The sequence below is a fragment of the Phaethon aethereus genome, assembly GCF_964289735.1.
Source record: "Phaethon aethereus genome assembly, chromosome: 5".
Classification (NCBI taxonomy): domain Eukaryota; kingdom Metazoa; phylum Chordata; class Aves; order Phaethontiformes; family Phaethontidae; genus Phaethon; species Phaethon aethereus.
This window is the reverse complement of record NC_138579.1, coordinates 12,031,421-12,055,480: the sequence shown is the minus strand read 5'-3', so window position 1 is coordinate 12,055,480 and position 24,060 is coordinate 12,031,421. Positions and strand designations below refer to the sequence as shown.

General features: G+C 39.9%; 1 protein-coding gene across 1 annotated transcript in view; it reads left to right on the top strand.

The window, feature by feature from the left end:
* Positions 1-16,651, top strand: part of ASPG (asparaginase) — a gene marked incomplete at its 3' end in the record, with an annotated part of 46,832 nt that extends 30,181 nt beyond the window's left edge. Inside the window, exons 10-15 of the mRNA XM_082000022.1 lie at positions 1,131-1,250; positions 2,356-2,451; positions 3,335-3,498; positions 9,748-9,834; positions 16,176-16,275; positions 16,598-16,651. Coding sequence (XP_081856148.1) covers positions 1,131-1,250; positions 2,356-2,451; positions 3,335-3,498; positions 9,748-9,834; positions 16,176-16,275; positions 16,598-16,651 — 621 coding nt within the window. The remainder of the gene's footprint in view (positions 1-1,130; positions 1,251-2,355; positions 2,452-3,334; positions 3,499-9,747; positions 9,835-16,175; positions 16,276-16,597) is intronic.
* Between the last annotated feature and the right edge of the window lie 7,409 nt (positions 16,652-24,060).

Below are 24,060 nucleotides of genomic sequence, written 5' to 3'. Positions count from 1 at the left end.
AATTGCTAAGGTTACCTGTGCAAAGCAATGATCTCAACCTGTCAAACTCTAAAAGTGTGCCAAAGCAGTTGGTATGCTCTGAGTTACATGTATATGGGACTCTTCCAGCAGACAGCTACAGTGTTGTCAGCGCTTGGAGTTTTGTTTTTTTTTATTAAAGGGCATGCCTAGACATAAGTAAACCTGGGGCATTCCTCCTTCCAACATCACATCTGTTTCTTGCAAACTTTCACAATCCTGCTTTTTAAAATTCTAATTGAAATAACTACGTGCTTTATAGCTGCATCAGCAACCTTTTGTGAAAGAGTGCCAGTATGTAAAATTGTCAGAATTGAGGAAACCAGTTACTTTTTCTTAATGACTGGCTTCTCTCTCTGTTCTCCAGGTTTCCCAAAACTTGTCTTTTGGAGTATTTTCATTTCTTTACTGCCATATTCTAGCACGTTCTACACAGGAATTGGCTGACCTTTTTTTGGTTTGCTTTTTTTTCCCCTGGTTATATTGGATGCACCCATCCTGCAAACTGTTACATGCCCGCTTCAATATTGAATGACTAGTACTACTTTACACCCTCTGTGTTCAGAGCTGGCTCCATGGCCAAGTTTTGACAAAATCAGGGCTAGTGGAGCTGTTTGAAAATCCATTGAAATACGTGACTGTCCACAGGCAGCACTGAGCTTTGTTTTGAGGCCTACGTACACAGTCTGTGTATGAGTACTGAGGTTTGGGAGTGCTGGCAAAAGGCAGCATTTCAGAATATTCTGGTCTTCAGCCTCACTCTGCTAATTACTCAATATCTTTGTGTTTTTAAGTCGGCTGCAGCTTACCCCACTAGGGAACTTTTGTCTGCATACTCTAAAAATTGGGGTGCTTTGTTATGTGCTTATTTTGGTTTCTTTGCTTTGGAAGAAAGTCTTATTTGCCTGCCCCCCCCTTTTTTTTTTTCCCCTTTTGTCTTTTCAAACTTGCAATCTTCATGGGACAGTAACTATTTCTTTAATATTTTGTCTGCATTCAATTAGTTTCCATAATTCCTCCAAACAATTTTCTAACTTGATCCTAAGGTTTTTTATTATACTACTACCATATTTTTCCTCTGCTAACAAAGGATTTGATTGCTTGCTTTTCAGATGCTGAGTGAGAATCTAAGAGGAGAAATGACTGTTGTACCCACAGGAGCCAAGATCTCTCTGAGAGATAGCAAGTTTATTCAAGTGATTGCCAAATCTCTAAGTATCAGCAGCAAGGAGGTATATACTTAAATATTTAAAACTGAATTCATGTAAAGCTGTGAACTCAGTTAAATGAACGTAGCTTAAAAATGAACAGTAAAGCTGAAAGAAAAATGGAACACTGGAGCTTTTACACTATTTTTTTTAGTACTGAGTGTCCCAGCTAACCAGTTGGGTTAGGGAGAAAGGACACAATGACAAGCATAACATTAAAATGTTTTTAATTAAAAACATGTTAACTTTTTTTCCTCTTTGTAGCCCCATCTTGAGTTTATTTTCTTGGCTGGCTGGTTGCAATAATAAGCCTCAGACAGTTGCTGTAATTCAGGGTATCAATGATATGAAAAAGTGCTTTGTATTTTTGTGGTCAAGTGTATTGACAGTTTGGAGCAATCCAAATAATAACAGGTAATTATTAATTGTACATGCAGTCACAGAAGGCTGATACTAAGGAAGCATTACATAAGCATGATTTGTGGTGTTTAATATTAGTCCGTCACAATTGGAACATCAGCAAATATATTTGGATTGTCCTATTGATTGTAAGATACAAGTATTTGGTTTTCTCTTGGCTTGGTTTCAGGGAAGATGGGATTTTTAGTAGCTAATGAATACTGAATGTATGGTTCTTCCTCAGTAAATGTGAGGAATAGGGGACTTTCTAAATAAGAGGCCTCTGGAGCTTGTCAGTGGAGGTTTGGAAGTACAGGTTATACAAATATCTGAGGAGTCACATGAGTAAAGTTGATCCAGTCTTGAAGAGACTGGACTATATGGTCTTCTCCAGCTCCTACTAGTGCTGTTTCTCTTACTGTACTGATGTGTAACTATGGCATTACAGAGATTGTAATTAGTGCGTGCATCTTAAATGGTATATATAGATACCAGGTAATTGTAGTGTTGCCGGGGAGGAATATAAATCTTCATGGATAAGAGACCGACAAAATGTAAAACACACATGAGACTTCTTTCCTTCCAAGAACTAAATGCTACCATTTTTAAATAACCAAATGACTAATTTGGAAACTTTACATGAAAGCAAGGGCAGTGTTTTTATGACTTGGACATCAATCACATTAGAGGCGAGGCTGATATTAAATGCTTAATTTTATTTGTTTCTCAGGAGTTAGAAGCCGTAAGAGATGCATTAATTCCACCTTTGGCTTGTGCTGCAGCTAAACTGGGTGACATAGATGCACTAAGAGCCATAGCAGAAATGGTAATGTAAAATAAACAGTTTGTACAAAACATGATTTTTAAAATAGAGCTGTAAATGACGGGAGGAAGCTATGCTCACTGGGAAGCAACTACCTAAGTCTTAGAATCAAGGTGCTTTGACTAATACAGTTGGTTTCTAGGCTTTTCAGTCTTTCCCTTTCAAAACTGCTGTGTTCTTTCCCCTATCTGGTTCTCAGCTGTTTACATTTTCTTTTGAACTGTGAAAATACAGGGAGATTAAAATGCAAGTTCTTATCTGCTAACTTTGGAACACTTTAAAATGGTTTGTGCTGCTTTCTTTTGCTTAACTTTCTTTATGCATATTCATAGTATCCAGCTTTTGGATGTAAATCTGTCATGATTAAAAAAAGAAACTTGAAAATTATATATAAGCAAAACACAGTGCAGTGCTAATACAGGATATTTGGCTCTCCCCGTAGCTCTAGCTTCAGTTATACCTGAAAAAGAAACCAGCATTTCCCTTCATCTTCTACACCTCTTGTTTTTTCATCTTTGCCTTGGTTTACTCTACTCTTGAGACTTTGGTAATGGGCCTCTAAAAAGGTTAAATATATCTTGAAAATAACAAACTAAGACAAATAAAATTAGAAGACTTTAGGCACAAAGCTGCTGTACAGTGTAGTGCAATAAAGAACATATCTGAAGGGGCTGTAATGAGAATATGTGTAGAGGAAGGAACATGCAGAAAGTGGAATAAATATCTTTATTGGTGCTAAATTAACTCTACAAGATAAACTTTAAGTTTGACACACTTAACATTTTGATGGCAGAATTTAAATGTCGTGTATGCATCTACTGTTGTACCAACAACTTAATGTGCAGACATTATCTTTTTAGCATGCAAAGGATCTGTCCTTTTGTAGGGTGGAAACCTGAGCTGTGGAGACTATGATGGCCGAACTCCACTTCATATTGCAGCCTCTGAAGGGCATTTACCATTAGTTGAGTATTTGTTGACATCTGGTGCAACTGTTTATGCTAGAGACAGATATGGATCTACCCCACTGATGAACGCAATCAAGTTCAGGTAATAAAATAATTTATACATCACTCCAAAGTTTATAATCCTTCTATCATTTTGGATTTAAAGTCCATCCCTGTATGTTGGGCTTGTTTTGTCTCAGCAGTCATCTGTAAATAACAGCAGTTAAAATAACACAAACCAGCTTCATTTCAAAGGATGTGACTAGCCTAAATTAAAAGATTTTTCTAGAATTATATGAAATGAAAGCAAACAACTTGGTATGCCATTGAGAATTTTAGCATAAGGTAACATCACGGCTTTCTTGCCAAGTCTTTGTCCATAATTTCAGGACTCCACTCTTTGTTATGAGGCTTCCTTTATAAAACCGAGCCAAACTGATCCCTCCTTTTGACTGTCAGAAGTGCGAGTGCAGAACTGAGGGCTGTCTGTTTTCTTTCTGCCCTCCCCTTCTCATCAAGACCAGACTATTTCAATTGGCACAAAATCTACCAGTAGGTTGACATGTTTTAATCTTTCCCTTCCGCCAGTGCTTTCCTGAGTATCTTGCTGGGTGACTGGTTTTTTGATTTTTTTTTTTTTTTTTTTTTTTTCCTTCCCCTTCCGCCCACTCGTAATTATATGGGATGGCTTCATGGCTCTGCCTGCTTTGTGGATTTCCTCTTCCTGTTGTTCTGGATGTCAGCAGTTCTTGAATGGTAGTCACAGACATGCGATTTACTGGTCTTCTCCCTGTTGTATAGTCCTAAGGAATAGCCGTAGCACAGAATATAAAAGTTATCAGTTATCAAAATTTAATTTTAAAACAGTTTATATAGCCTGGGGATTCATAGAGCCATTGGTCTTCTAACGTGTTAGAAGCTGCATGCCCTAATCTGTTCTTGTTTCTTTGATCCACTTTCAGCTCCTTATCTCATATTCAGTCTATATGATGGCAGGAGAGAAGCTTTTTTCTGTAGAGGTTGGAGTGATAGAATTTTCATGGTCTTCATGGATGTCTGTCCCCAAATGTTCCTACAACTTTCTAATGTTGACAAGCTCACCTGATCTATCAGGCTGGAGTTAGCTCCCTGGGAGGTCTGACAGTCCTGGTTTTGCATAGGCTGCAGGAGTAACTTGAGGGGTTTTTCTGTCTCAAAGACCAGATGTAGAAAACTCGACAGGCTCTGTGAACTTGAGACTTGAAGTCCTGTGTGGCCACATTGTACTGCTGCCATACCTACTGCATGGTCCCATATGGCTTTGCAGTTGTTGCTTTATCTCGTGAACATGCCCTTCAGTGGCAAACCCTTAAAGTCTTAAAGCAAAAACAAGCCCAACAGCAAATCAAACAAATAACCTCGCAGTTGAATAGAGGTGGCTCTGGTCCAATGTGAGAAAATTCTAAAGCATTAGATACCATTAGATGTTCCTGCAAATCAGGCACCTACTTTTTTTACCGCACCCATCTACTGCCTGAGGAATTTCACATGAGCTTGTTGTTTGGATTCCTAAGCATTGCCACTCCTATGTTAGACTCCTACTATGACTCTTAAGCTCTTTAAAACTGCACACCCATTTTGATATAGGGAATTGTAAAAGGAAACTGCACCATAACCATTTTCAGTTTCTCTTTTTGTTTCTACTGTTGGAATGAGAGGAAGAGTTGACTTAGAACTAATCTCATAAATGTGTATTTATGAGCTGCTGTATACTCACACTGCATTTCACACTGATAAGCGTATGAAGAAGAATGGTAAAGATCAGACAGCTGTATATGTGCATAATTAGATGCCCACTAAAAAGATTTCTGATACAGAAATATTTAAATTCTATTTATTAAACAGTTGCGTGCTGAAAGTGGAGAGATTATCCTGATGCAGTGTACAAAGTGGCAGAGAGGGAAGGGAGAAAACTGATCTTAATGAGCAGTCAATGCTTTAAACTGCTTAATACTGTAACTCTCTCAATTTTACTGAATATTGCATCAGCTTAATCCCACTTTCTGAGAATTAATATATTTGTTTAACTGGCATTTAACTGCAGTACAGTATCTACTCATCTTAAAAATAGCTTTCTTCCAGTTTTTTATGTCACATTTCTCAGTGGCTTGCCTTTTAACCTAGCATGCAAACCTATGTAATGATGACTGATTTCTCTCTTCATTTAATAATTTGTAAAGATGATCAGGACTTATGTCTCCTCTTAAAAGCTTTTTAACATAGCACTGTAAGCTGGTAGACCAGCAACTTGATCTATATCGATGATAGTCTCTTAAATTTTTTGTCTTTAAGTGACTCTTTTTGTTTCTTTAGATGGTAAAACGTGGAGTCCCTTTCTAAATAAGAAATAAACTACTGCATTTCCGCTCTTTCATTTGTAACTTTGCAATTTGCATATAGCTTCATTCACTTTATGCATGAAGCTAAACAGACCACTGTTAATTTAGGCCAGTTGCTTGACATATCAAAATTAGTAGCATTCCTTTAATTTCTTAGAGTACCCTCAAGGGATAATTCATTTTCAAAACAATAGAATAATATTTTTTTAATAACAGAAACTCTCTAAGCAGGAAAATGTCTTGAATAAAAATCGTGTATATTTTATGTAGCAAGAGCACTTCCATTGACTTGTAGTGCAGTGGTAAAAGGTTGAAAATGGGGAGTTGCTCATACAGTGCTGTGAGAACATCAGATTAGAAGCAGTAAAATTACCTCCCACGTAAATATGAATTTAAATACTTGATATTTTGCAAGGTTACATTTACATTACTTCAGGAAATCTAAGGCAGAGTGAAAATCTAACCACCACTGGCTCCAGAAGTGCACTGAAGCCTGTCCTTAGAGTATTTGAGCATAAAATTCCCACTGATACCATGCAGAAAACCGAACAAGTGAAACTAAGCTGATCCTGCCGTAACCATTCCAGTTGCTAGGGGAGCAAGCCTTAAAAAGAATGAAGCCAGTCAAGTTTGGATATACATTACACCTGCATTTCTTTAAAGAGAGTCGGTGGAAGGTGTGTACCCTAAGGCCCCAATCCTGCAAACTCTTACATGCATGTTAATTTCACATGTGTGATTCATCCCTTTTGAAGTTGATTCACTTTTAATAAATGTCTGACAAGTCAAGCCCTAAGATGATACGTACTGTGCGGCACCTTGATTGCCATGAATCCAGAGCCCTCGTGAACCAGTAAGAGTTTGGATGTCTTTATCTGGAACTCAAACTTCACTCATAGCAGTGAATGTTGAAGACCACAGAGGATTGTTTATTTTGCTATTGATCCATTCAAATATTAGTATGCATTGGGGTTTTTATCGCCAGTGTTATCAATAATGAAATCTAGCAGGGAGGAGACACTAGAAACAATTTTTGTCTATTTGGGTTTTTTTTTTCCTTCAGAGAGTGGATGAATGACAGTGGTAGTATCAAAAGGCTAACTTCAGTAACATATGCAAAATAGCATTGTTCCTATAGGCTATGTCTGACCAAGAGCCACAGTTTGGTAACAGAGCCCTAAGAAAAGGGAGAGTCAGGAACAGGTGACAATAGCTCCTCATGGTTTTGCTTATCAGGTGGGGCTAGACCGGACAAGCAGCTGCGCACCCCAGGCTAACATGGTGGTGTTGGCCTTCCCTCTACACCTTGAACTCTCATTGTCCAGCAGTTGCTCTGCTCTTAGTTTTGTGCTGTCACCTTACAACTGAAATCACATTTGAACTGTTCCCAAGACATTCATGGCTCATGACATCAGCTGAACTTCGGATCAGCTAAACAGTGACCCTTGCGAGGCTTTTGTAAAGCCACAGGAGAGCAGCACTTAAAGAAGCAACTTCTAAAGACCTCTCATGTACCTAAGACATAACAGTATCAGAAAATTCACAGCCAGCCTCTTGAAATATGCATAATGCTCTTGTGGTGGGTACAAGACAGGAGAAGTGGTACTCTGGATAGGGTTTAAGTTTCTGCAGAACGTAGATACTGCTTGGGTGCAAGTAGGAACAAGCTGTAGTGCAACTTACCTCCTGCATAGTTTTCATGTTAAGTGATGGGAATGTGAGAGGTGGTCTGTTTACTTTCTTGGACAGATCTGCTCTTCATAGTCACTGTACTAAATTTAACACTTAAGTTGCACATTACTATTTGTCCCTATTCTTCCTCTCCCTTACCCTCCCCTTAACAAGCAGTGGTATTCAACATGTCCTCTTCTTCCCACCATACCAAGAAACATGATTTTGAGCGATTCCCTGTTGTTGTACAGGGACATTGTTCTTCTATTTTAAAATGTTTTACTGTAAATACTTTTCAATGCTTAAAAATGTATTTTATTTCAAACCACTTTTTTCCTCACTTTAAATTTGCTGTATTTATTTTCCTGCATATTTAAATTTGCTGAACGTGTGGCATAAATGTTCCCAAATCTGTCTGTATCAAAGATTTAGAGAGTCCCACTCAGAGTAGTAGTGGCTATGTGGTGTAGGTGGGACATGAAGTGCTTTCTGGAGGGAATCTCACTACCAGTGCGGAGTAAATAGTTACAACAGGGGAAAAGACAAGCCTGGCTCTTTGCTGGAATCAAGAGACACAGACTTCATAAGGGGAGCATAGTGAGGGAAAATATTGCACAACATTACATACTTTACTGCCTTTTATATTTTAATGCTGTCCCATAGCAAAGCTTTTATTTTGAAAAGTGCTAGTTTCATGCTGTGATTTCAAGCATGAGGTGGGAAACAAGGAATACTCCAGGGCAGTCATTGGAGAATTAAGCAGACACTCACACTCCCCATGTTCAGTTCTGTACCCAATGTGATCTTGAGTGAACAAACATGTTCTCCTTTAAACTATTTTAAGTCAAATTTCTTTTCAGCCAATTACTGTTCTGCTTAAGACTGAACTAAAATTTTTATACCTGTAGAATTCATTCTTCACCACAGATTGAAAAATAAGAAACCGTTCCATTATTTGCTGGCTCAAGGAGATGCTTGTGGATGACTAGCCATGTCATAAGGGACCAACCTGAGAAAATATTTTAGATAACTGAACAAACTTCCAGCATGTGCTGTTCCAGCAATGCCTTGCCATGAAACAAAGATTTTAACATTTTTTTGGCTCTCAATTGAAACAAAGTACGATTTTAAAAAATCTGTCTGGTGGGTTAAATAACCTATGCTTGAAAAAGCAAAATGGTTTTTATGGCATCTGTACGGTTCTTTGTTTAGTTTATAAATTAAGTTCTTATATGTTTCATATAAGCTTATATAGGCTTAATATGGATAACTGTAAAGTAACTTCTCATTCAAGGTGGAGTTTCCTAAAAAGAAGCAGAGGGATTAGATAAGCAGTTTAGTCCAGTTCTAAAATGGGAAGGCCCATGGCTACCTCCAAGAAAATGTAAGTCATTAGGCAGAACATGTATGTGAGCTTATTTTTTATTTTTAATTAATACAGGGGAGCTTTCAGGTAATGGGTTGGAAAAGCCCATGTATTTCCTATTACAGTGATATGTCTAATTCTTTATTTTGAATTGTTACCTTATAGCAGCTTAAGAGGAACTATGAAACTATTCCTGATCTACTGGTGTCATCATGCTCTTTCTGGAGAAAAAAAAATGTGTTTGGATTTGTAAACGCAATCCTTTGTTTAGCAGAGGAGCATGCTGTCACCTCCTTTTTGAAGTAGTTCTAAACATTTCACTAGGTCACTTGTGAAAAACATATTTTGCACATTTTTCATCTGTCATGTTATTTTCTACCCATGACAGTACCTTTAGAGACCAGTCTTTTCCATAAAATTTCTCAAGCATCTGACTAAGGAGTTGGCTGGTAGTGCTTAAATATCTGTTTGTCCCTTTATCTCAAAGGAAAGGACAAGGAAGACCTCCTAAAGATTCCAGGTGGAAATAAATAATACAGGTATTGGGAGGAGGCAGGTAGGAAAAGATGTGCTTTTGTGGGAGGTTTGTAAGAATACTTACCACAATTTTGGAAGCCATAAAAACTCAATTAGTTTCTGCATTAACCCAAAGATTCATTGCTTATCTGCAAGACATGTTTTATTTAAGATTGATATATATGGGCATTGTATTCTGTAAAATACAGGAATAATGCTGTGTAATAAATGTCCTCACTGTTTGCATGCATTTCAATCACTAATATTTCAGGTGTTAAATTAAGCTGGTTATCTGATGGTGGTGAATATCATGTAAGAACTTTCACTGACTGTGTATACAAGTAATGCTGAATTTAGGGGGGGAAAAAAAAACCCTACCGGTCAATACACTTTCTCTGTTTTTTCTATTCCTTTCATAAAGGCGCATACAAGTGATTAATTTGTTACGAGAAACGGGAGCGCACCTTTCAGGCCATGACTTGGAGAACATTGGAACAATGCTCTGCGGGTAAGTGTGGTAGAAGGTGAGGTGGACCTAAAATTGGGATGGTGGGGGATGTTTTTTTCAGAAGAGACTCTCAGAATGGAGAACAGTGTGTAGACAACTTCCAGGAAACAGTTGGGTTCCTGGCACATCATGTGGCTATTTCTGTGCTAGGCTAATAATGAGGAAACAAGTGAAGCGATGAAAATAAGAATCAGCTCTCTATCTTGGAGCACCAGTAACTCAAGAGAGTTCCGAATTAGGGAGTATTGTGGGGATAAGTGAACTGGAAGCAAATATGCCCCATTTTTTCCAAGCACTTTCACTGAGGAGTGAAAAGTGAGGAGGAAGCTGTGCAAGGTGTGATTTAGTAGCATCTCTATTTGAGAATAAAGCTGCACATGGGGCATCACTTCTATTTTCTTAAAATCCACTTTTCACTTACATGGGAATGGCTTCTACTCTAACTAGCATATAACATCATTCTTAGAAATAACTAAATCAAATCAACAAATATTTTTAACCCCAAAACTTTTGAACAGCTGCTCACCGTCTCTAATTTTAAGAGGATATAATCCTCTGTTAAAGCTGGTTTTCCATACAGTTGCTTTTGACATAACGTGGTTTAATGATATGGATATATATTATGAAAAGAAATAGATGCTTGATTTTAGTTTTTTCCAGTACTGGTCCTGAATTACAAATTACTCTGAAAATTGTGAGAAGGTTTCATGTATTTCCTAAAATTACTTATAGTTTTTACTTAATTTCTTCTCAAAAGCAAACAAAAAACCCCTGAGTACCAGCCTTTATATCAGGACTTGGCAGGAAACCAGGAGGCTTGTAGGGACCAGCCAGTGCTGTATATTGTCTACAGAACTATAAGGTCAAGGTAAAGCTTATGTATGTTCTGTATAGAGACTGGACTATGTCCTTTGACTAATTCTAGAATCAAGAAGTACTAGCTGGAGTGTTTCTGTTGTCGTGCTCAGAGGAGACTGGGTAATAAGACTTTTACCATGAAGTTAAAATATGCGCTTCCCAGGGCACTGCAGGTGATAGGACAGAACTAAGCCCTTGGTTTGCATAGTTCCCATCTGCCAAGAAGGTGAGAGGAGTGGCTTAGGGAATGACATTCCTCTGCAAATAAACTGGTCCCTTACTTAGCCCTGGTGCCACATGCAGAACCAGTTTGGCTAGCTGACCTGGGAGTATTATGTCCAAAAAAAAAAGAGAACAAGGGTCCTTTAAACAAAAAGTGGTTCTGATGCAGTTTGTTGCAGCGTTTTAAGGAGGATCGTAAACCCTGCATCTGTATTGCACAATCTGTTGTTCCAAGCTGATACTTTGATAATAAACATTTAAGATATTGTGAACTTGCATTGATGGTAATAAGTTTAGTATAAAAACAACGTAAGTCTTCCAAACAGAGGGTGGGAGTGCATGCACGTGCAGAGGCTGGATGATGACCCTCTCGGGGTGAGAGGGGACAAGGCTCTCCCACTTCGGTGTAGGTCAGGAGCCAGGGCCATGACTCTCTCGCCGCTGGCAGCTGGAGCAGCGGCCGTGGCCGGAGGCATGCCCGCTGGCAGACGTCACTGCAGCGCCTGCACGAGGAGTGCAGCCAGCCGGAGGCAGCGGTCAGGCTTCGAGACAGTGCTCAAGTGTCTGTGAATGGTGGCTCTTCCATACACTGCCCCAGCAGAGCTGAAGGGCTTGCTTTCCTCTTACTGTTTTAGAGGGCCTGGCATAGTCTTCTGCACCAAAGTGGACTTTTTCCACAGAGTGTTATTCAGATGCATAAAAGTTATGAAATTCGAGGTACTGGTGTTTGTCGTCCTGCCAAAATGTCTCAGATATTTCTTCTGGAGTATCCGCAGATGACCCGGCAGATACACTTATTTTTCCAGCATACGCAGGCTCACTTCTTTCTCTTACTTCTTACTCCTCCTTTTAAGCCTTCTCTTTGCAGGCACTAGCACCTTCATGGCAGTCAAGGTGTTCATGTGGTCAAGCTGCTTATAGAACAAGCTGTTTATAACACCTTCCCTCTGTTTAATTTGAACTATTTTCCTACATCTCTTCTATCTTGTAATGTGCCTTAAGCTGCAATTTGTACCTGTCTGAATTTGTCACCAAGGCAATTCTTGGGGTATAGCAGGACAAAGCTGCTTGCTTTCTGATAAGCTCTGGGTTCCTGCACTTAGCTAACTTTAGCTTTTTTCTCCCATACAGTTCTCTCTGAATTAGAAGCTACAATCATGTTTCCCCCCTTCCTACTTACCTGTCCTCAAACAAACTGGCTTTCATAAAAGACCATGAACAGTGATTTTTGTGTTCTAATACTGTCTCCTCAGCTTCCTTCTGTTTAGACTCATTATTTTAGAATAGAATAGTTCAGTTGAAAGATTTTGGAGATAAAATAAATGTGCTCCTTTGGCATTGGTGATGTTTGAAAGGGAAAGGAAGTACCTACCAGGACTGAGTTGGACAGTACCCGTGGAAACTCTTGTGTAGGAAGTAGAGATGCACAAAGGTGCAGCCAAGATGATCTAGTTATTAAATCCTTCATGGTTTCATTTGCTGCTTTGTTTTTTTAAGTGAGAGGTGTTAGTCTGATTTTTAGAATCACTTTGCTGATGTTTGGTATCTGGTTCATGTCTTTGTTTTGAAATAAGAAAGAAGTCTCAATATTAGTAATCTGTTAAAAATGTCAGAATCTCTTCTCATATTGCAGTAGTATTGTCATCTGCCTGCAAAACCAAACCATGACGAAAGAAATTGGGACGCTAAGACTTATTCTGAAGTTTGTCAAGTTCTGGAGTTGGTAAACAGTTGGTTTGTGTTTGTTTTTTTAAAGGAAAAAATTGAGATACTCTGTACAAAGTCTGTACTTCACAAAATAGGGGCATAAAGCCAAACCAGTTTTCTCCTTCATATTCTTAGATTTCATAAAATGATACAATATAACATACAAGGATGCAGCCTTTCAAAATCAGCAACTTTCAGAATAAGATGCCTCTTCAATTTAACAGAAGCTTGGGGAGTAAAGTGGGGAGAGGAAGGATTCCTCTGCAGGAATTGGGACCAAGCTTTTAATGCCTGCTATCTTTCAAAGAAGTCTGTCTCAACTGAGAGAGATGTGGAGACACTAGCTAAGAATAGCACTCCCAAATGTGTTCAGGATAGAACAAACCGTGCCTTGTGCTGGACTTCTGACTTGCTTTTTGAGGATTTTCATTTTTTAAAAAAAGAAAAAAAAAAAAAATCTTTTCTCATCTGTTAGGGTGATGATACACCTAAAAAAACAAAGTCTTTCCTGATCGCTGTATATAGACACTGAAGAAAGAGAATTGCTGAAAAAGCAGAGCTTTGTGTCCCTGGGAAAGATGAAATCCTCGTACCTGAGGGGGCAGGAGGGAAGCCCAAGGTGTCATTTCACTGTACTTATTACTTCCCAGATCTAGAACTGCCTTGGCCCTTGTCCTTCTAAACCCTCTGAGACCTGAGCAGCTTCGCTTCTGGTACCTTGACAGTAACAGAGCACCTCTTAAACAGCAGGTCCTGTAACTGAGTTTGCTTGATGCTAGTGTGACAGGAGGCACAAAATCAGAGATTGTAATTGCATTATCACTATTCTTGATATCTTAGCCCTGTCATCATCATGGCTACGTTAGCCGTGATGAAATGGTGAAACAGGTATGTAATAACTTTTTCTAAATGTAAGAGTATCGATAGGCAGCATACCTAGGATTATCTACTGTAAAAGGTATCAGTCAGAGTTTAAAAATGTGGTAGGTAGTTCTTTGTCAACAAAGCAGGTTTTAGACATCCTGATAAGTATATACGGAAGTTATTTTTATTCCATTTGATGATATAAAAAGTATGGACTTCCTGCTTAGAGGATGCATTTGTGGTTGGAATTGCTGGCATAAATGTCTCTGAGAAAAATACAGAGCAACGGTCCCTATAGTGTATGTTGAGAGGTCCTATGTATACATTGGACTATTTGAGGTATGCTTACAGTGTGTAAAGGAAATACAGATGCATTTACCTTGACTGTGGGGATCTGGAATTGGAGAAAATGTTTTGTGGTGTTCTTGTTTATAATCAATTTAGTGAATAGTAGGTATCTTCTATTTAGAGTGGTAGCTAAATTTTCTCGGAAGGTACATCACTTTTTGCTCTCTGGGTCACGGTCTCCATAGAATACATTTCTCACCTGATCAGTAAATGGCTGCTACAAAATTGAAAATACTTTTTTGTATTTGGATTACTCATGTCACAGAAGGAGACCACAGTGTTGACCTCTGGCAGTGAGGGTTAAATTGCTCTTTCTGAACAGAGGCTATTAGGCAGTTAATTTTCAAGTAAGTGCAGTAGTCCTTGTTTGTTGCTTACAGTGATGCTAGCTGAATGGCCCTGGGTATGTAGGTTGGTAATATTTCTAAATGTGCTGGTCTTTGCCCAAAGTGGTTTCTGCTTTGCACGTGGCTGAACAATGTGATTCTGTTTTGCAAATACAGTGCTTTCCTGTCCAGTGTTGGAGACGTTTGTAACTCTCACTTGCTAGGTAGGCTTTTTGTTCATTTTTTCCTTTAATTCTGGGACCTTCCAGTGTCAATGGCAAGAGATTTGTCTCTCAGTAAAGATAATTCCTGTGTTTCAGAAGCAGCTGCTAAGAAATTTCTTTTCTGCTTTACTACCACTTATTCTTTATTATGGCTTACTTTTCCCTGCACTTTCCTTAAGGACTTCCCACTGAGCTTCCTGTTAGACCTCTTTGCCTTTCTCTGTTTCCGTATTGCTTCTGAGGGGCCTTTTTTTTGTCATGGCAGTTTTCATTAATAACTTATTGTTCCTTTTCTTCATGGTGTCAGTCTGAAGCACTTTTAAACCTCATAGCACCCCACTGCCGCTTCCCGGTTCCCCAAAGGCCCCAGCTGCAGGTCTTGTGCTCTGCCTCAGGGTTGGCTAGGGTTGCACGGAGAAATACAGATGGAGACTGTTTTTGCTTTTCCTTTTCCTGCCCAATCTCTGGGACTGCTGCAAGCAAAAGCCTCTCTCTGACTTCCTCCTGAGACTGCTGCAATTAGAGGCTTCCACTCCCCTGAAAACATTTTTTTTTCAGGTACTTAAAGAGATTTAATCAACAAGTGATTTCAGCCTAGCAGAGGAGTGAATGTTGCAGCTTTGCTTTCAGGGTTTCTTCTGTAAGCTTAGTGACTGCCCCTTTCATCGTCCAGCCTTCTCCACTCTCCACCAGGTCTGTCTGGCTTGGTTGTCATACCCAGGAGCTCATCACCATCGTCCATCCCCGCTGCATGCTGTTCCCTCACAGCGAGTACTGTTTAAGGCAGCAAGCTCTGAACTTAAGTTTGGGGAGGGTTCCCCCTCTCTTAATGAGATTCAACCTCAGTTGAAGATTATTGGCGGCCTTCTGCTGAAGCAATTTGTGAGCACATGGCCAGCTCAGGTCTGAAGCCTGACAGATGTAGGTATCTTGAGAAAACTGAAGGTAGTCCTGCCAGCCTTGCTGTCAGTTCAGCCTGTCCACAGGCTTGGTATAGACAGTCATGCTTTTGCGTATGTACAGGCTGTTAGCCCTTCTTTAAAAACAAACAAACAAAAATCTTAAGTATTATGGATGAGACTACCAGCAGATGTGAAGAAACAATCTGGTGTACATTCCTCTGAAAACTTTAATTCACTTATTTGTGTATGATTAATTTTGATCCTTTCTATTCCTTGCTATACATGGCAGATAGAGGTCATCTTTAACAAGCTTTTTTTTCCTTGCTGCCCATTTGAATCTTACAAATCACTTTATAAAACTCAAAAAAATATAGCTGTGTTACTGGCCAAATGATATCACATAAATGTGCTGTCATAACTTCTGATAGCAACCATAGTTATGCAAACTTGTGAAGGGGGTTTCTTAGTGGTTTTAAATTAGGCACACTGATTGCTAGCACATCTGCTTGTGCTCTCACTTGCTTAGCTGCATCTTGATTTAGCCACTGCCCTCCCCCCAACTCATTTCATGAGATAAATATTGTGTTGTGAAATATGAAACTGCATGACTTTTTTTCCCCTTTGGTCATAGTCACACCCACTATGTGAAACTAGCCTGTTGTAAGTACTTATAGCACAACCCTATTAATTTAAGGAACTGATTCATCAAGCTGGGTTGCTTGCTCAGCTATTCAAAGCTGTTGTAATAGTGTTCCTTTACTTACCTTTCCACCCTGGCAGCCATGTTGAGCCTGTTCTGGTTCAGCGTTTGCTGGCTGAGCTAATTAACAGGGCCCAGGATCACACTGAGATGGATTGAAGGTTTAGAATCAATATTATTATTTTTTCAGCCTTACAGCTAAAGGTGATGTGGAAGGGCTGTATGCCTGGTACCTAGCTGGTGCAGACCTGGAGCAACCTGGTTATGATGGCAGGAGTGCCCTACAAGTAGTAAGTGTGGATACGGCTGTATTCCGTATGGCGTGCTAGCTGTGTGAGTAATGACGCATGCTGTCAGAGCGTATTAGTTTCGGAAAAGTAAATGCTGCTTTGGGGACTATAAACTGGATTAGAGTTTGTTACAAACTCAAGTCTGGTGCTGTTCTGAAGTAATAAATTGTTGGAGCCAGAATTTTCTCATCTATGTCAGTGGAATTAAAATTTAAATTGGATTTTAATTATTTTGTGGTAACATATTCTTACTTCCCACAAGTAAGTATTTGCATGTCCTGGTGCACAGGATGGCAGGATTTATTCATGTTTCTACTTACAGGCGGAGGCTACAGGGCGTAAGGAGGTTCTTGACTTCTTTAGACAAAAGCAATAAAGAAGGTAAGATCTCGTTTTCAGGCGCTAGATTTCTGAAACATACAGATCGGCATATACATGTATGAAGGGGGATTTTGTGTTTAAGCCCTAGTTCACCCTAGGGCATCTGGGTTCAGCTGCTGTCCCTGCCTTAATTTCTGATATGACTCTGAGTACTTTAGCCCCACTCTACAAAGAAGGATTAATGTTTATTCCTCTTTTAGCCTGAGCCTGGAAGTGGGTTTTTTTTATGGTGCGTTCCACAGTGTGGTTCTGAACTCGGTTGGGAATCTAAACGCTACCAAGATAAAACCACTGAGGGCAATGTCTTCTTCCACTGGCCCATTGCAATAAACACCCCTCTGTCTTGTCTGCATTAGGGAGGAAATGCCTTTTATTGGGCACTTTGCCAGGCCTGGTTTTCAGGGTGCTGTGCCCACAGCGCGGGAGCGTACCCGTCTCCCGTGGAACCACGTAGCAATGACAGCCGTTCGGCTGCACAGCCTCCCACTCGGGAGGTGCTGCTGTGGTACCTACAGCATTCCCACGTGTCCCCTCTCTCTAGCTTTCAATGGAGCAGCGTACACCAGCCCGTCTTCTAGTGTAATGTAGTCAACCTCCATGGGAAACGTGGGGCAGATCCTTAATAGAGAGGAGTGAGTTGTTCTACACACGCAGGCTGCAGAAGGCTCCCTTTCAGCGAGCGCCTGCCGAGGGGCTGCTCCCCGTCCGGGCACAGGACAGGACATGGCCACGGCCTCTCTTTTACTCAGACCTTAGATGTAGCTGCCTGGCTGTCACCAACGCGGACTCCAGCATCAATCTCTTTCGTGCCGCTGACACACAAGGTGTGTTTCCCTAGCTCTGTGTGTGTGAGGCAGGTGTGAGCCTCGTGTTCAAAGCATCAGAACTGACAAGTCTCTCCATAGGAAACTTGTCTGGGCGTTTGACCTTCTCCAGTGCTGTGCTGTAACTGGAGACATTTAAAACGCTTGCCTTTCATTTCTCAGAACTCCTTTCTGATGCAATACTTTGTGGATTTCACTATCTCTCCTCCAGTATATTGGCAAGTCTAATCCCAATTTAAATATTGGGGGGAGATGATCTCTTTTAGTTAATAAAATGAAGACAAAAGTAATTAAAGGTTTTGCTGCATCCATGGCTGCCTTGCCACTTGTGTGTCCCATTTGATCAATGTGAATGAATTAATGTGGATGTACGTGGGGAACTGCAACTGGAACAACAGCAATTTGAATCACTGTGTGCGGGTCTAAATGAACACAGGACAGAATCAGGCATTTTGCTTCATTGTAAACTTCTGGGATTTTCTTTGGTTTTAGCTGATATTAGGATAATTAGGATTAGATATAATCACAGTCTCGAGCATTTAAATGGAAATTTCCCAGTGTCCAGGATGAAGATGTTAAATATATTTTCAGAATATGAGTTACATTGCAAAGGGATTTCCATTTTCAGTGAAATAGGTCTGCAAAAGTCACTTTTCTTTAAGTGGGGAGTGAATGTGTTAAATCCTCAACTCCTGCATGGATCATCTCTTAATTCCTTTGGACTGAGCCACCAGTAGTGTAGGCAGTCTGAAGGAAGTCTTCAGTACCGCCTGAGAACTTGCTTGGCAGGCTACAAGGTAGTCTCTTCTTGGGAAGGTTTTGGATACTGCCTAGTTCTAAACATCCATTTTCTCTTTTTCCAGAGGCTGTAGAAGATGGTCACTCCTCTTCAGAAATACCAGCTTTGAACATAAATGGTGTTAAACGGTTATAGGAGGAAAAGAGGAAAGGAGCAATGATAGCTGCACTTGGAGCATACAGGAAAGCTAGAGCTTAGAAATATTCTTTATTTAGGATCACACTAAGTTCTTACTGATTTTTCTAAAAATTATTTGCTTTATCTTTTAATCACTTTTTTTGAAAAGAATTTATTTTTAAACACGTGAGGCTGGAATGTATTGCCTTTACTGTACAAGTTCTGTTTTGTAAAGAGGCCTTTTGGATCTTCTTACGTTAAACCAATGAGGACAGTATTGCAGGCATAGGAAATGGAAATGCTGTGATGAATTCATACCAAGAAAACACAGTGGACTGTGCATTTCTGGGTTTCAACTAATAAAATCTCTAAGGAACAATGTTGGTTTCACTTTGGTTTTTGCAATGGCTTGTATCACTTCAGTTGCAATTATAGCAATTGTGAGTGTCAGTGCAAACAATTGAATCAGTCACAGGCATCTGCCTGCAGTTGTGTACTAATCTTCACCAATGTGTCACTATAAAACCTCACTTAAAATGAGTAGGAGGCAGATGCCATAAAGCATGTTTGTGGGACTGTCTAAGTGAATTGATTGTTTTGTTTCTAATAGCATCTTTCCCACATCCTGACCGGAATATTATCAAGATTGCTACATGCTGGACACATAATTCTTTGGACTGTAAATGTGATCTCAGTATCAACAGACCCCAAGTTTAAAGTCCCAACACTTTTGGATTAAAGACAAAAAGTAATATATCTTTACAGCTGTGTCCGCCCTAGAATATGTAAACGTAAAGAATACTTCAGGCAAATGCATATGTTGGAGATGGCAACTTTTAATTTCACCTACAGCTTCTGCAATAATCTATGTGGATTTTCTATCTGCTCCATCTGAAGGGAATCTTTGAAGTGCAGATAGTTTTTTCTTTTTCCTCTTTATACTCTTCAGCCTTCCCACAGCTATTCTTATCATGGAGAAAAGATGCATGGACTACTTGCTGAGCCTGCTGGTATTAAAAGATTCCCAAGTTATGTTGCATATCAGATCCCCCTAAAACAAGGTAACTGTGCATGTAGTCTGAGGAAACACTGTATATGCTCCAGTTAAAAACCAAAACCATAAAAATGCCTGATTTTTTTTTTTTTAATGTGATGAGTAGTGTGCCTCTTCACTACAGTCACAAAAATTACAACTATGTTGTCTCATTAAAGGTTTGTCTGGGGACAGACTTTTTAGCAGGGCCTGTTGCAATAGGGCAAGGGGTAATGGTTTTAACACTGGCCCAGGTTGCCCAAAGAGGTGGTAGATGCCCCATCCCTGGAAACACTCAAGGTCAGTGTGGATGGGGCTCTGAGGAACCAGGTCTAGTTGAAGATGTCCCTGCCCATTGCAGGGGGGTTGGACTAAATGACTTCTGAAGGTCTCTTCCAACCCAAACTATTCTATGATTATTAAATAATTGAAGTTACATAGCAATAAATGTGCTTTACATTGAATAAAATTGATACAGAATTAAGTAAATGAGATCCAACATCAAAAATCAGGCTTCAAATTCATCACCTGTTTGGTGTCTTATCTGTAAACACATAAAGGCAATGTATGTACAATGTTTGAAAATCTTTACAATCAGGAGAAAAACCATGCGCAGACCCTTCTTCCTATGGCATTTAGACCTACTATCTTAACTCTTGCCTAATCAGTAGTCTAAAAGTTGATGCACTGAACTAGGAAATCCCTTTGTAAACTTCTCTGCAAATGACTTTCTTGGGATTGGAATTTTTTTAATGATTCTCAGATGCAATAATTGTCCATAGCAGCATCCATTCTTCATTTCTGTACCAAAATGACTGACTGCAACATATACAGAAGCATCAATATTTTCCTTATACTTTTCAATAAGGGTTCCTCTGATGTACAGAAAACTTCCTAAACAACAACATTCTTGTATTTCTAAAATACATCCACCTAAAGTATGAAACATACTTTATTTTTCTTTTGAACAAAGAATGGTATTCTGGTGTGGATTACTGCAATAATAGGTCTCAACAGTAAAACTGAAGGAGGGGGAAGAAAACAGACAACCATTTTCTTTCTGTGTATGAGCCAGGTGAAGACATGAAGGACAACATTCAGAAATGTGATCCAGTAAGAAAACTTTTAGTTAGAAGCTCATAAAGCTAAAATGAAACGGTTTGGGTCATGTTTACAGTGAGAATAAAGCAGTATTAGCTTCTTTCTGACAAACCTTTACAGAAATAGATATCCTATTAATATGTTACCTTACATAAGATTGTGCTCCTGCAACTTTCTATTAAATTTGCAGTTTGCCTTATAAATAGACCAATATCTAATGGCAAACACATGAATGCAAATTTAACATTTATTGGAGAAACATCTGCATGTCCTTTATATATGTCAAAATGTCATTTGAGAGTAGTTAACTGTTTAAAAGTATTAAGAGAAACTGTGTATAGGGTGCTGTGGTTTACAAAGTGGCAAGAATCACCCAGTCAAGGACAGAAACTTCAGCTCCTGATTTGGTGTCGGGGACAAACTTCAATAATGCTTTTGAGATCCTGTGTTTGTCTTGTTCATCTATTACACCCTTTGCTTTCTGCAGTGGATTTAATAATCATAATTATACTCTCCTTGACTCTCTTATGATGAATCTATTTGTGTGTAGTAACCCTTAGGCTTTACACAGTTACTGGTCAAAAGCAAAATCTTGATATTAGTAAGAAATGAAAATTGTACCTATTTGTTTCTACCTGTTTCAGTTACTGTAAGCAGCTGACTGTCTTTCATTAAAGTATGCTAGACATTCCAGGGGCAACTTAATTTTTTTTAGCATCCTAATATTTCTCCTTTAGATCATTCCTGAAAACATCAAATACAGTCTTCTTTTTATCCAGCTAGCTTCTGCTTGGTAAAGGATTGCAGATTAAGCAGCCGCACAGGGCCATTACTAACGCAAACACACCCGTTCTGTTGCTGGGCCTCGCTGCAGGTCCATTTCCAAACTTCTGGAACAGCTTGAACTCCAATTACCCAGGGTGTCCATGTATCCTGTCATAGCTACATCCAATTATAGTTCGTTAGATCTAACACATACTGTGAGGATCATCTGCAGATCTGTGCTTGATGTTTTGTACACGTTGGAATAGCATGGTAGAAGCTGGATGAGGTTAGCTTTGCATTTTTTTGGTGCATAAAAGCTTGTGATATTTTTTTAGAATCAGTTTTTAATGCTTATTGGAACATAAAGATGACATTTCAGGCTCCGTTAGAAAACGGCAGTGGCTCCCATTCTTTTCCAGCCTCAGTCTAATAATGCAAGTGTTCGGGCTGTACCTTTCCTTGCCCTACAAAAGCACCAGCAGGTGAACTGCCATGGCAGGAGAGTGCACGAGCTCCTGAGGCAGCCTGCTACCGGGAGAGCGTCCGCGAAGCTGCTGTGGCTCTGCGGCCATCCTGCTGTATACAATTTCAGCGATGACTATAGAACAGCATAAAGGCATCGTCAACAATGTGAGACTCGTAGCCGCTGCACAAATGTTGGATCTGTTTCCAGTGTTGAATCTTTTAAGTTGCAGTGATGTTCTGGGAATGAATGCTCGTGCTGGAACGTCTGCCGCCTCTCCACAGAGGAGAGGCTATGAATGCCTCCTGTAAAAGTCAAACATTACATCAATTCTACAGCTTTCTTCACTGGAAAGGCAACACCCAGCTTCCACTTTGTTTCTTTTGCCTAATGATCCAGCAAATACTGCCAAGGGATAGGGACTAGTTGGCCTATGTCAGCACTTCCCTAACACTGCAGAAAGCAGAGATTTGCACAACTAACATGTCCAAGTTCCTGTCTGATTTGAGTTACAACTTTCCTTTCCTGAACACAACCACTTTCTTTTTTACTGATGTCTGAAAACATTAAGTTTCTGTTTGGAGAGTCTCTTATAAAACTTTTGTGATGGAAGGGCATTCTTAATTATTTGAAAAATCAGCATGTGCCTGCTCTCTTATTGCATGTTGTCTTGGTAAACTGTTAACATCTGTCAAGACTGGCTGACCCACTGACAGACTGACTGTGTCTGATCAGTACTTGCTGAATTACATCAGCTGTTCAGCAAGGCTTCAGTATCTGCTCGTTCTTCTTAAATTGCTAAATAACTCCAATTCTGCACATCTTAACTTAGAATTACTACATTATAGGATGTCTCACTTGCCTCATACAAGGATTTGGGTGTTCAGCAATGAGTGATAATGAAATCTCTCATCTGGAACTAAACCCCTTTATCCTCCTTGAAATCAGAGTTTCTTTATTTGCAGTCTTCTGAATGGTGTGATCTACTGGGATTCTTCCAAAAAGATTGTGATCTAGATGGAAGATTCCTCCATTTTTAAGGCGGGTTCAAGTAGTGAAATGACTAATGAGGAAAGTGTATCCCTTGTACATAGAAGATAAAGCATGCCCAGTTCCACTCACACACAAAATGTTAATGGACACATAGCACGATCAAATTCAGCCATAGGTGTAATCCCTTTCTCCAGGTACCTATGCTGATCCCTGCATAGGACCTACCACAGCATGTAAGAAATAAAATGGTTTTACTTTGCAGCATCACAATTTGTTAGGTCACTGAGATAAACCTGAAGTAATTGCATGGGTGAAAACAAGAATCATAAAGAGCTGATCAAATGTGGCAGCATATGTCATCACAAACATTGCTGATACGTTTGTGTCTCTTCCAAGTGGACTCTATCAGCAGTGTAATCATCTTCTAGACTAGTAGGACAAGTCTTTCCACGATTCGTTAACAATGTTTCATGACACTGTGGTGTTTGATTCCATGGTTGTAACAATACTTTCATTTTAGTGACTCTTTTAGAGCTACTAATGTAGAAAGCTTATAAGATATGTAAAATACTCTACTGAACCATACAAATGAATCTGTGGGACTCAAATATTGCCATCTTAGATAGTCCATGAGTCAGAATAAAATCTGGTACTACCAGATTTATTATTTGTGCAAAGTGTCTACCTGAAAATTACTTTAGAAACTTCATTAGACATACATTTGTTTACCTGTGATCAGGCGAATGGGAAGAAGCAGAAGCCTGCATCTCAGAAGTGTAGTTGAGACAAGTATCCTGAATCAGAGCAACAAAATGAAATATCTAGCATAAACCGCACAAAATAGCACTACTTCATGTGGCTCTATTTGGAAGAGTTGATACAAATCTCACGGCCAAAGGATTTGGTCCTTGATGTCCAAATCTATGTTGACGTCTGACCAAAATTGTCGCTGACGTAACAGGAGGATGTAACAAATGGGGATGAGACTCCTCGGCAGGCTCCGCTGGCAGGGAGGAGGCAGTGCCCCTGTCCCCCTCATCCAGCCCTGCCCGGGCTCGCCTGTTCGGGCACGCTCAGCCGGTGCATATCTTGCGCACTCCCACTGGCGTTTTGAGCTCCGCACCGGCACCTCCCTCCCACTCCAGGATGCTGCACATCAGAGGGAGACGTCAGCCAAAGCCATGGGAAGGTGCCAACCAACAACATCCTGCAGCTTCGCCCCGCAGCCTCCTCCGTGCACAGGCGCTGCCAGGCTCCAGCAACGTGTGACCTGATGCGTGGCATGTTGCACGACCAGACAGGAAAAGGC